The 13,079-nt window shown below is 39.4% G+C and overlaps 2 protein-coding genes across 2 annotated transcripts in view; one reads left to right on the top strand and one right to left on the bottom strand.

Annotated features, from left to right (window-relative positions):
• LOC125242077 (orexin receptor type 2-like) overlaps positions 1 to 13,079 on the bottom strand; it is a 252,498-nt gene that overhangs the window by 13,956 nt on the left and 225,463 nt on the right. The gene's annotated exons all lie outside the window — the stretch shown is intronic.
• Positions 6,471 to 10,634, top strand: LOC125242078. The gene is made up of 2 exons (XM_048150780.1): positions 6,471 to 7,505; positions 10,179 to 10,634. The coding sequence occupies exons 1-2, from the start codon at positions 6,629 to 6,631 to the stop codon at positions 10,181 to 10,183; spliced, it is 882 nt and encodes a 293-aa protein (XP_048006737.1). The 5' UTR covers positions 6,471 to 6,628; the 3' UTR covers positions 10,184 to 10,634.

The raw sequence follows: 13,079 nt of genomic DNA, 5'->3' as shown, positions 1-13,079 counted from the left end.
GTACAGGCATAGTTAAGTGACATCTAGCGACAATCACGCGTTAATCACGCGTCAACTAGCGTAAATTATCAGTACTGCTACTTGTCAATAGATGACGCGACGAACGAAGAGTCTAATGCTCACCAATTTTTAGCTAATATTACAATAGTATTAATCAGTATTCTGTTTTCAATTCCTTCTGCTTGTAATATAAGTTGTAAACTATTCTAATATTTAATTTTTGGAAGACGAGACAGTGTTGCCACCTAGTATCGAGTAGTGGTACTGATAATTCACGATATTTGACGAGTGATTGACGCGTGATTGTTGCTAGATGTCACTTAACTATGCCTATACAAACAGAAATAGATACCATACACTAAAGAAAAAGCGATCAAGCCCACTGGTAGCGAAGACGGGTAACGAACCCGGGTCTCCAGCTAACGCGGCTGATGTGCTAAAACCGTTATACCACCCCGACCGCCGAGGTACCCGTCGAAATTTCTATAGTGTAAGTTATCTCTGAAGGCTAGGCGCCTTTGACCAACTCTAAGGGCGAGCAATTTCTGCTTGCACCTCCTATATGAATCCTTTTGCAGGATTACGATATAGCGAGAGAGATGGTGCTGCCACGGGGGCTAGGGAACAAATCAAATTTTTTTTTTTTATTTGTTTTTAGGGTTCCGTAGTCAACTAGGAACCCTTATAGTTTCGCCATGTCTGTCTGTCCGTCAGTCCGTCAGTCCGTCCGTCAGTCCGTCAGTCCGTCCGTCCGTCCGTCCGTCCGCGGATAATCTCAGTAACCGTAAGCACTAGAAAGCTGAAATTTGGTACCAATATGTATATCAATCACGCCAACAAAGTTCAAAAATAAAAAATGGAAAAAAATGTTTTATTAGGGTACCCCCTACATGTAAAGTGGGGGCTGATATTTTTTTTCATTCCAACCCCAACGTGTGATATGTTGTTGGATAGGTATTTAAAAATGAAAAAGGGTTTACGAAGATCGTTATTTGATAATATTAATATTTTCTGAAATAATCGCTCCTAAAGGAAAAAAAAGTGCGCCCCCCCTCTAACTTTTGAACCATATGTTTAAAAAATATGAAAAAAATTACAAAAGTAGAACTTTATAAAGACTTTCTAGGAAAATTGTTTTGAACTTGATAGGTTCAGTAGTTTTTGAGAAAAATACGAAAAACTACGGAACCCTACACTGAGCGTGGCCCGACACGCTCTTGGCCGGTTTTTTTAAGTAGTTACACTACTATATATAAATTATAAACTGAAATAGATACCATACACTAAAGAAAAAGCGATCAAGCCCACTGGTGGCGAAGCCGGGAATGCCTATACAAATAACTCGCATTTACTGATGTATGGACTTACAACCTCTTCCCTTACTTATTCCTCTATGGTTTAACTATGTATATGTGTATGTATGTATGTGTGTAACTATGTATGTATGGTTTAACTATGTACTGTTTTGTTCAACAGGGTACTTCATTAATACCAATATAAACGGATAAATGCCTAAACAACATCGATAGCGCTGGTGGCCTAGCGGTAAGAACGTGCGACTTTCGATCCGGAGGTCGCGGGTTCGAACCCCGGCTCGTACCAATGAATTTTTCGGAACTTATATGCGAAATGTCATTTGATATTTGCCAGTCGCTTTTCGGTGAAGGAAAACATCGTGAGGAAACCGGACTTATTCCAATAAGGCCTAGTTACCCTTAGGGTTAGAAGGTCAGATGGCAGTCGCTTTCGTAAAAACTAGTGCCTACGCCAAATCTTGGGATTAGTTGTCAAAGCGGACCCCAGGCTCCCATGAGCCGTGGCAAATGATAACGCAAGGAAAATGATGACAAGGAAATTCCTAAACAACATCCGTAGACCGTCAACGAAAACTTTGGACTTAAATATGTACTAAATTATGTCTTCGAACGATCGACCCTTGAAGATTAGTTCTGGGACATTTGATTTTTGGTGTCTAAAAGCTTTTATCCCTGTTCTTCTGTTGATCCAGGGTTTTTAAACTTTATAAACTCCTGATAAATGGCCCGACACGAACAATGTTTGAGAGAGACTAAACGATAATTAAGACCTTAATCTCAGAGCATAATTATAATACCTACTTATAGGTACCTACTAACAAAGAAAAAAACGTACCTCAAAGCCCTAGAAAAAAAGGTGCGGTGGCCTAGACTGCCGTCCTAAGGTAAAAGGCAGCTATTCGACAAAAGTTTTGAGATAATCGCAAAAAACATTCTTTTTTGAATTTCTACAAAACGGATTAACTTTTTTCATTATTTCTTTTTGTATATAGTAGGTATAAGTGTTTACTTATTTTAGACATTATTTGTGTGTTTGTACAGCGACTGGTTTTTTTTTAATTCGATAAAAGCCTTTTTGCATAGTATTAAGCTTCAAAAATGGTAGATATTACTAGTCAAGAAAGCGGTAAAACATGCTTTATACGGTGTTCTAATCTAGGATTTTCTCTTAAACTAGGCTATAACGCCGTATATAATCACATACTATCTTATTGCTTAGCAACAATGCCCATCTAGCACTCGAGATTCTAAGTAAAAGGCAGTATCGTAGTTATTCGGCCTTTTTAATTAGTATCCTAGTGAGTTTTCCAGATTTTCGACTGTACTGCTAGTCTAAAAGAACGCATACTATCAAAAAAATCGTATATACGGCTTTATAGATTAGTATATTTGGAAGAAATTGGAACAAATACGTCGTTTAAAAACGTATGTATTAAAGAAACAAGAAAACGCCATTCTGTCCCTATTTACTTAAAGAAAAGGCTAGATCTATCGATTCTTTTTGGATAGTGATAAATATAATATAATAAACTTTTACAAAAAAAGGTCAATTTGTTATTTTGCTTTGAAAAAAGGGACAATTTTTATATCATAATATGTCATATGTCAATCTATCGCGTCACTTCTGAGAATTGGAGGCAAAATAAATTATTATAATTATGTAATTTTAATGCCAAGATGAGAGGTAGAACAACAACGGGTTTTAATTGTGACCAATCTATCTGCAAAGGATTTGGATGACTATGAAATTGGCCGCACAAGATGTGAGTTAGAAAGCAGTTTACACTACCTAAAGTCGCCGTCAATAGAACTTGTGAACAATGTAAACAAACCTTGTAGTCAAAATGTCTTTAATTTCCATTCTAACTCATCAGATACTGGCTAATCCATGTGTTATTTAATCAATTCACATGACATTATGATCCTCAACATTTAAAATAATAAAATTGTGCTAGAATATTGATATTTTACGGAATGGTTTGTTTACATTGTTAACAATTTCTATTGACGGCGATTTTACTACCAAATGGTTTCGCATGAATTATACACATACAGTTTAGAAAAATTTCATGGTCGCTCCAAAAACCTGGCTCTTTTCTATAAAAAAATTTAGAGAAAAAGATAATATAATTATTATGTGACGAACAGTTTGCAAACAAAAAACAATTTTACCAATTTCTATTAGAGATTGTGCGAATATGTAGCAATAGTTCAGTAAGCTAAAGAGCGTCATTCACTGCGGCTGGTTATATACATGAAACAAATACATCCAAAACGCATCCAAACTCAGGAATCTCCCGTCAAAACTCGAGCTCGGAAGTTAAACGACCAAGAGGTACCTCAACCTCTGATAGGGTTCAAATACCTACGATAAAATGATTTTTTGCCAAAATTTTGGGCAAAAAGTGGTTTGGCAAGCAATTTGTCCATTCGTTTTTTGTTTAAGGAAACTTACATTCCTAGATTTACAAGAAGGAATGCCTTCATAAGCAGGTTCTGCTTAATTATATGAAAGTACAGGGATCAAATATTCTTCTGGTCCGATTAAGCTGCTTTTCACTACCCTCGCCAAGTACCGGTCTGGTATCAAGAGAATGATGTCGAGTTTGTAGCGAAAACATTAAATCCGTCGAACTACCCTGAAATGAATTAAGCTAAGAAACAGATAACATCGAGCAATTCAGAAATGACTGGATTAGTAACCATAAAAATCTTCAACAATGTTACAATACAAAAATTGCGATCCAAAAGTTTATAGAGAGTATCAAAATCAAAGTCAATCAAAATAATTAGTTATAAATTGAATTCGACTACAACAAAATAGTCATTTAATGGATTTTCTGGAAACAGTGGCAGACGACCCCGTAAGTTTATTATATAGGCCTAACTTTCACACGAACATGCCTATGCTTTTTGATACTGGTTATCAAAAATATGGTTATTTTCATATTCAATTTCCTATTATATTCATATTAATATTCCATGTTTGTAAAATAAAACATAGTTGAAAATGTAGACTACTGCCAATACTTCTCCTTCTTATTCCTCATACCTTTATCTCATTTTATGTGGGGTAGGTAGAACAGGTCTTCCTCTTTCATTCTCCTCTTTCGTCATCTCAACACTCATATCTTTCTCTCTAATATCCTATTTCACATAATCCATTCATCGTTGTTTGGATTTACCCCTCCCTCTCTATATCAACATTCATCTCTAACGTTCTTATTCATTAATTGCAAATTATTTACTTGTTTTACTGTAAATTCAACCAAAAAGGATAACGTTAAATACTTAAACCGTGGAATATTAATATACCTCATATAGTGTTTGCTGCAAAAAAAAACTATATACGAACAACTTTCCCACCGCAAACTACGCTAAAAAGACGTATTTGCTTTCGAGCAATAATATCTGAAAATCGAGTTAATAATAATAATAATAATAATAATATATACTTTATTGTACACCACTTATTGACAATGAGATTCAGTACAAAAACAAAACGTATTAAGAAGCAGGTAACAACAGGCGGTCTTATCGCTAAAAAGCGATCTCTACCAGACAACCTTAGGGTAGCAGGAAACAGATTGCAAAGAACAATGAACGGGTAGTGCCAACATAAAAATTACGTAGGTATTCGAACTATTTCAACACATCAAAAAGTAAGAGAAAAAAAAAAAATATGCAAAAGACTATTTTGACCAAAATAATATTATAAACGCATACACACATATACAATACATATATACAATATATATATATATACATATATAATACACATGTACAAAGGCAAGTCAAGGAAGCGAGAGGTAATGAGATTTTAAAATATTTTTAAACAAGGGAAGAGATTTCGCGCATCTTACATACAACGGCAAAGCATTCCACAAACGGACAGCCCGAAAAGTAAAAGAGTTTATGTAGAATTTAGAAGTAGAAGATGGAGGGACAAGGAGAAGTTTTTCAGCACATCTCGTAGAAGACAGATAGCTAAATCGGTTTTTAAGATAAGAAGGTGTAGTGGGATTGAAGAGAATATTATAAAGAAGGATAAGAATATGAGAGTTGCGTCGTTGTCGAATGGGCAGCCATTTGAGCTGAGTTCGAAATACAGATACATGGTCGTATTTACGCAGGCCGAATACAAACCTTATACAAGCATTTTGTAGACGCTCGAGTTTATTGAGCTGATCTTCCGTAATGTCCAGATAACAAACATCAGCGTAATCTAAAATTGGAAGAAGAAGGGCTTGTGCGAGCGCAATTCTGGTGGCAATCGGTAAAAAATTACGAAGTCTACGAAGTGACCCCAGAGAAGCAAATAGTCTCCTACTGACTTCGCTGATCTGCGGAACCCACGAAAGTGTGCTATCAATAAGGACACCAAGATTTTTTACTTGAACCGAAAATGGAACTTGAACGCCGTCAAACACTATGGCTGGCAAGTTATCAAAGTCAATCCGAGCAGTGAGCTGAGGACTACCTAAAATTATGACCTGCGTTTTAGACGGATTGACTTTCAGACCATAGCGACCACTCCAACTGGAGATGCATTCCAAGTCCCGATTCGTGGAGCTAATAGCTTGGGCGAGATCACCAATAGCACACTGGGTGTAAATTTGGAGGTCGTCAGCATAGAGGTGGAATTTAGAAGAAATATTTTCGGTAATACTATTAATAAATATAGAAAATAAGAGAGGAGACAACACGCCGCCCTGCGGTACGCCGGCCAGCGTGTTGCACCACGAAGAACAAGAAGAATCTACTTTAATGCGTTGCCGACGGCCTTCCAGATAACTACGAAACCAAAAAATTACTGATGGAGAGATGTTAAGAGAGCGCATTACGGCAAGCAATATATCGAAATCAACTGTGTTGAACGCATTGCTGAAATCCAACAGAGACAATATAGTAAGTTTACGGTTATCCATTCCAGCTCGGATATCATCAGTAATCTTAAGCAGGGCTGTGACTGTACTGTGACCAGAACGAAAACCAGACTGGTAAGGATTCATGAGCTGAAACCTGTTTAAAAAGGACGTAAGCTGCTGATGTACGAGGCGCTCAAGAACCTTAGAGAGAAAAGGAAGAATAGAGATGGGTCTGTAGTCTGAGAAAGAAGATGGGTTGGCTTTTTTGGGAAGGGGGATGTGTAGTAAACGTAGATTAAGAGATAACGCGCGGCTGCGTCCGCGCCTAATTAGTCATTAAATAGCTACCACACTGACCGTACGTGTGTTTGACTCAGTCCTCCCGGGTTTACCGTTATAACAGTGGCGACGACAGTGCGAATTAACAAAACGCGTGTTTAAATAATGGCCAAGTTAGCAGTTGGTTCATTAACAGTTTTTAACCACGAAGTCCAAGAGTGGTCACTTTATAAAGATAAATTAGAACAATGGTTCATAGCAAACGATTTTGGGGAGGACGACAAAAAGAATAAGCGGCGAGCAATTCTTTTAAGCAACCTGGCCGAATCGACCTATAGACTTGTGCGCGATTTAGCTTTACCCTCCGTAGTCGGCGAATTATCGTACAGCGCGGTGATCGAACTGCTAGATAACCATTTCGAGCCTAAGAAATGTGGATTTGCAGAGAGATTTAGGTTCCATAGTGCTACGCAACGACCTGGCGAGAAATTGACAGAGTGGGCCGCTCGTGTGCGGGGCTTAGCGGCATACTGTGGGTTCACTGCGACTGCTTTAGATGAAGCTTTACGAGACCGGTTTGTTTTGGGCATGGCACCAGGCCCAGAGAGAGATAAGCTGTTCACACGGAAGATGGGCGACCTGACGTTGAGCTCAGCGTTAGAGTTAGCCGAGAACATCCGGTGCGCTCGTACGGGGTCGCAGCAGACTTCTCTACAGGCTTCACAAGCTGATACATTGGGCCAGGAACCCTTGCAGGTGTTAAAGGTACAAGCGACATCGGGACCTAAGCGTGGGGCGGCAGCGGGGGCGCGACAGCAAGCGTCCGGCGCGCCCCCATTAGCGGCAACAGGAGCGGCCAGCTGTGCGGCTTGCGGTTACTCGAATCATCAAATTGAAACTTGTAAATTTACGCGTTATAAGTGTAAGCAGTGCGGGAAAAAAGGACACCTGAAAAGAATGTGCCCCTCAAAGCAAGTCGGGGGACAACATTTTATCGAGTGTTGCGCGGACGGTGATGATGGCGACATTTATGATGATGACGGTAAGCACAAACTTGTTTGCAATATTCGGACATATCGAGGCGAACCAATGCGGGAATCTGTTTTAGTCAATGAAATTAAGTTAGATTTCGAAATCGACACTGGCTCGGCTGTAACGGTAATTTCTGACAAGGATTATAAGCGGTACTTTCCACAAGTTCCATTAAAACCAAGTACCACTTTTTTAAATGTTTACGATGGGGGACCGCTCAAGATCCTAGGGGTCCTAACCTTGCCAATTACCTATAGATCACAATGCCACGACATTGATGTTTTTGTAATTAAAAATGGCGGGGCCCCATTGCTTGGTAGGGACTTTATTCGTAAATTTAATTTGGAAATCGCCGAGATCAACAAATGTGAAGATATTTTAACGCAAATTACGTCACCGTATCCTAACTTATTTTCTGATAAGTTAGGGTGTTGTAAATATATTACAATCAATTTAACTGTAAAACCGGATTCGCAACCCATTTTTCGCAAAGCTAGACCGCTACCGTTTGCCCTCCGTGAACGGGTAGGTAAAGAAATTGATCGCTTGGTCGGGTTAGGTATTTTGGTGCCGGTCAAATCGTCGGAGTATGCTAGCCCTATAGTTCCAGTTTTGAAGCACGACAACTCCATAAGACTATGTGCAGATTATTCGGCTACGTTGAACAAGCATTTAATAGTAGAAAAATATCCACTACCAAGAGTAGATGAATTATTTACTAAATTGCACGGCGCGAAATATTTTTCAAAGCTGGATCTCTCGCAAGCATACAATCAGTTTAGATTAAGTGAATCTTCACAGATGTTAACGTGCATAAATACGCACAAAGGATTATTTAAATATACACGTTTAGTGTTCGGGCTGTCCAGTGCCCCGGCGACGTTCCAAAGGTCAATGGAGACACTCCTGTCCGATCTTGACGGAGTGTTATTATTTTTAGATGACATTTTAGTTGTCAGTAAAAGTAAAGAGGAAAACTTAGAATTATTACATAAAGTGTTTCATAGATTAGAAGAAGCAGGCTTAGTTCTACAGAAGGAAAAATGCTCCTTATTTCAAGAAACCGTTTCGTATTTAGGGTTCGTCATAGACCGACATGGAATCCATAAATCTCCAGAAAAGGTTAAATCTATATTAGAAGCGAAAGTACCTACGAACCGTTCAGAGCTGCAATCGTTCTTAGGTATGGTAAACTATTATAGGGTATTTATAAAAAATGCCTCTTCAATTCTAAGCCCATTACATAAATTATTAAAAAAAAATGTTACGTGGGAGTGGACAGAGGAACATGACAACGCGATTAGGGCTATTAAGAACGCATTAACATCAGAAAACACCTTAGCTCATTTCAACCCTGAGGCAAAATTAATTTTGACAGTCGATGCGTCACCTACAGGGCTCGGGGGAATTTTATCTCAAATGGAGGGCAATATAGAAAGACCAGTGGCTTTCATATCACGCTCCCTTACTTCGGCAGAAAAAAATATAGCCAACTGCAAAAAGAAGCCACAAGTATTGTTTTTGCTGTACGAAAGTTCCATCAATACTTATTTGGTCGCGCGGAACCCTTTATTCTCAGAACGGACCATAAACCATTATTGTCCATTTTTAACCCGGACAAAGGGGTCCCTGAGATAACGGCTAACCGCTTGCAACGATACGCGATATTTTTATCTGCCTACAATTTTAAAATTGAATATGTTTCTAGCGTTCATAACTCCGCGGATTATTTAAGCCGAGCGGTTATTGATACTCGCCGTGAGAACAATAGCCCGATAGATAAGGCGACCTATATAAATTTCGTATGTGAAGGTGAACAATACTTCACTATAACGGATATAAGCCGTGAGTCTCGCAACGATGCAATTATTTCTGTAATAATGAAGTACATACAAAAAGGTTGGCCGGATAAGGTCCGTGACCCTTTATTAAGACCTTATTATAATTGTAGGTACGAATTATCAGTTGAGCAGGATTGCTTAATGAGGGGTCATAAAATTATTATTCCCGTCAGTTTGCATGAGCAAATTCTAAGTGAATTGCATAAGGGACATTTTGGCGTAAATAAAATGAAGTCAGAAGCGCGGGAACGACTGTGGTGGCCGGGCCTATCGGCCGATATTGAGCGCTGTGTAGCGTCGTGCGGAGTATGCAGAGCACTCCGCTCCGCCCCACCACGCGTCCCGCTGGCTCCGTGGCCCTATCCTACTGCTGCATGGCAAAGAGTTCACGTGGATTTTTTAGGCCCGCTCAATAATATGGTGTTTTTAATTATCGTTGACGCGTACTCTAAGTGGGTCGAATGCTATAATGTTACTTCTGGTTATAGTTCGCGAGTGGTCATTGATAAGCTTTGCGAAGTAATGGCGCGGTTCGGATTATTTAATACAATCGTCTCAGATAATGGCACGTCGTTCGTGTCATCTGAATTTAAGGAATTTTGCTTACGTAACAGGATTAAATTAATTACAACGCCGACTTATAATCCTGCCAGTAATGGCCAAGCAGAGGGCTATGTGAAGATTATTAAGAAATCAATTAAATCTATAATTATGTCAGGGACAAGTCCAAGAAATATCAACATTAAATTACAAGAATTTTTATTGCGTTACCGAAATTCTATTCACAGTACGACAAACAGGTCTCCCGCTGAGGTACTATTCGGACGAAAATTAAGGTGTAGTCTAGATTTACTAAATCCTGCCGTCGAATCGCCCTCCGATCCAACACTCGATAAAGTAGTCAAAGACAAACAGTGCTTGCAGTGTGAATATTATTCCGGTGGCCGTAAAGTAGATTTTAAGATAGACGAACCAGTGTTAGTGCAAAGTGTCGTAAATAAAAAAACATTTTGGGTACGTGGCGTTATAGTAAAAAAGATAGGCCGAACATTATTTTTAGTAAGAATATCGAACTCTAATAAAATGGAAAAAAAACATGCCAATCAACTCCTCAAATATAGGGGAAGGGAGTGTACCGCGGACGACCTGGAGGAGCCGCCACCTAATTTATGTGCTAGAGCGCGGGAGCGAGAGGAGAATGTCATACCAGCCATCATTTTTGACGAGCATGTATCACCGTCGGAGCTCGGAGCTCAGCACAGTTCAGTGGAGCCAGAAACGACGACCGCGGTGCCTGACGAGCCTAAGAAATGTGGATTTGCAGAGACATCAGCATCCTTCCAAGCAGAAGGGAAGATACCAGAAGAAATTGAGCTATTAAGAATATGAGTAATTATAGGGACTAAAATATCAAGAAGAGGAAGAATCATTTTTCGACTAATACTATCAACTCCAACGGCATTGGAAGAGATAGCCAATACGCTCCTCTTAACATCTTCCTCAGTCAGCTCTTTAAGTGTAAAAGGAGTACAGTCAGGTGTGGAGGAATTCATAAGACGGTCAAGAGTGTCAGTTTTAGCTGGCCCAGAGAAGATAGCAGAAGTTGAGAAGTGCTGGTTCAGCTGAAGTAAATCTACACTGTTGCTAACGGAATTTTCAGAACACTTCCCAATCCCCACTGACCTCAGGAACTTCCAGACTTTAGCTGGCTCTCCGTTCTCTACTGCACTATGAAAGTGGCGCCTTTGAGCATCACGGCACACCGTACTGCATTTGTTACGAAGAGCAAGATACCTAGCTTTGTATTTATCACAGGGGTTACCCTTATACTTCGACTTAGCTAGGTTTTTCTTAGCTATAAGATGTTTTATGTCGTCAGTAAGCCAAGGTGCAGGGACGTGCTTCATCTTAATTGGACGTATGGGGGCATGTACATCATATAGCTTAATCAGATTAGCGTTGAAAAGTGCCACTTTGTCATTAACACTATCCGAAAGCCGTAACAAGCTCCAGTCAATGAGCATGGCATCTTCGCGGAGCCTATCGAGACTCATCCTACCGAAATTACGCTGCAGAAGAACTTTTGGCTTTTGTTTCGGAGGACGAATTTTATAGGAGAGAAATAGTAAATCGTGGTAAGAAAAAGCGTCGGCACCATACTGAGCAAATCCCTCAACACGATCGGGAGAAGAAACAAGAGCGAGATCTAAAAGAGATGGAGATGAATTAGGAAAATAGTGTGTTGGACCTGATGGCAAGATCACCATATTACAGGCCTCGACAAGTGCTTTGAGAGAATGGGAACGTGAATCATTTTTAAGCAAGCATGTGTTGAAATCGCCCATTATAATATGGTGATCGTAAGATGGCATCAGGTCTTCCATAAGTTTTTCAAGAGCACCAAAATAGTTTATGTGCAGTGAAGGTGAGTAGAAAACACCAAGAAGAAGTTTGGTGTGCGACAAGCTCAATTCGAGAAACAAATACTCTGCAGTATCCGATGATTCTACAGACGAGCACACTACAGAATACGGAATGTTCGAGCGTAAATAGATTGCAACCCCACCACCGCCTCTCATGGTAAAACACTTTGAACTTAGTAAAACACTTTGATATTTAATTTACGTAAGTAATAAAATTATAAAATGCAAAGTAACTTTGTTGTTTAAAATTGCAAAGTTCTTTGTTCTATAAAATTGCAAAGTAACGATCACTTTTTTATGTTTCGGGTAGATATGAAATCTGATGCAATGGAATTTTTTGACTAATTTAAGGATTTTAATGTAATTATAGTTTTGAAAACACTTGATTTACACAAATGAAGATGTATTTTAAATAGTATTATTGCCTGTTGTTAGGATTATTGGAACTTTGTGGCGGCGCACGAACGTAACTGCTCGATGTGAACTTTAGCTGTTTCACTGGTCGAACCCTGGCTTGGAGATCCTCGCTTCTTGAAGCCTGGTGACTTTAGACATCCCCTGGCAGCTCCAGAATACACAGCAATCCTCTATAGACTAGAATTGCGATGTTGAAGATCCGTTACTCGTCGCGTCGGCCGATGTCGTATTTAATTATTTTGCATTTTCTTGATTATTTCTTCGCGGATTCTTGTTTATTTCCCCTCATGGGCCACCATGTTATATCTTTGGCGGATATACTGGTGCAAATCAAATGCTTTTTACATTTAAAATTAATTTAATTAAAAAGATGTTGCTGTTACAAAGATCGGTATGGAAGTGAGCGATGACAATTAAATTGTTCATTCACTGGTTTAGCGCCTGATGTTTGTCCACGAGCAATTATTAACACTAACACAAAGCACTTCACTTTTACATAGGCATCAAGCCTGTACATCAAGCCTGTATCTAAAAATGCACGAATTTTCAGCTTTTCATGAGTAAATGGATTTTCGACTTCAATAATTGCCGTGGATAATAGACCACGGTTGCTTTGAGTTGTATTTTGATACGCATAATTGACATGCACAGCGTCTTCTTCATCTACTTGCGCGAGATGGCTTGACGAGGAAGATGGCGGGCGGTGGAGAAGACTGTTGTGTCGCTCGGTGCAGCCGTGCTCGCGGCATGGACCCATGCGGCACTCACTCTCAATATGACCTTGCCTCAGACAGTTGACGCACAATTTAAACTTTGTCACATCCATCATTCGTTCGTCAACCCCTTTCGCCTTAAAAGTAGGACAATCATAAATCCTATGACGCTCATTACAAATAACACATG

Source organism: Leguminivora glycinivorella, unplaced genomic scaffold (assembly GCF_023078275.1).
Source record: "Leguminivora glycinivorella isolate SPB_JAAS2020 unplaced genomic scaffold, LegGlyc_1.1 Scaffold6, whole genome shotgun sequence".
Classification (NCBI taxonomy): domain Eukaryota; kingdom Metazoa; phylum Arthropoda; class Insecta; order Lepidoptera; family Tortricidae; genus Leguminivora; species Leguminivora glycinivorella.
This window is presented reverse-complemented; position numbering and strand designations above follow the sequence as displayed.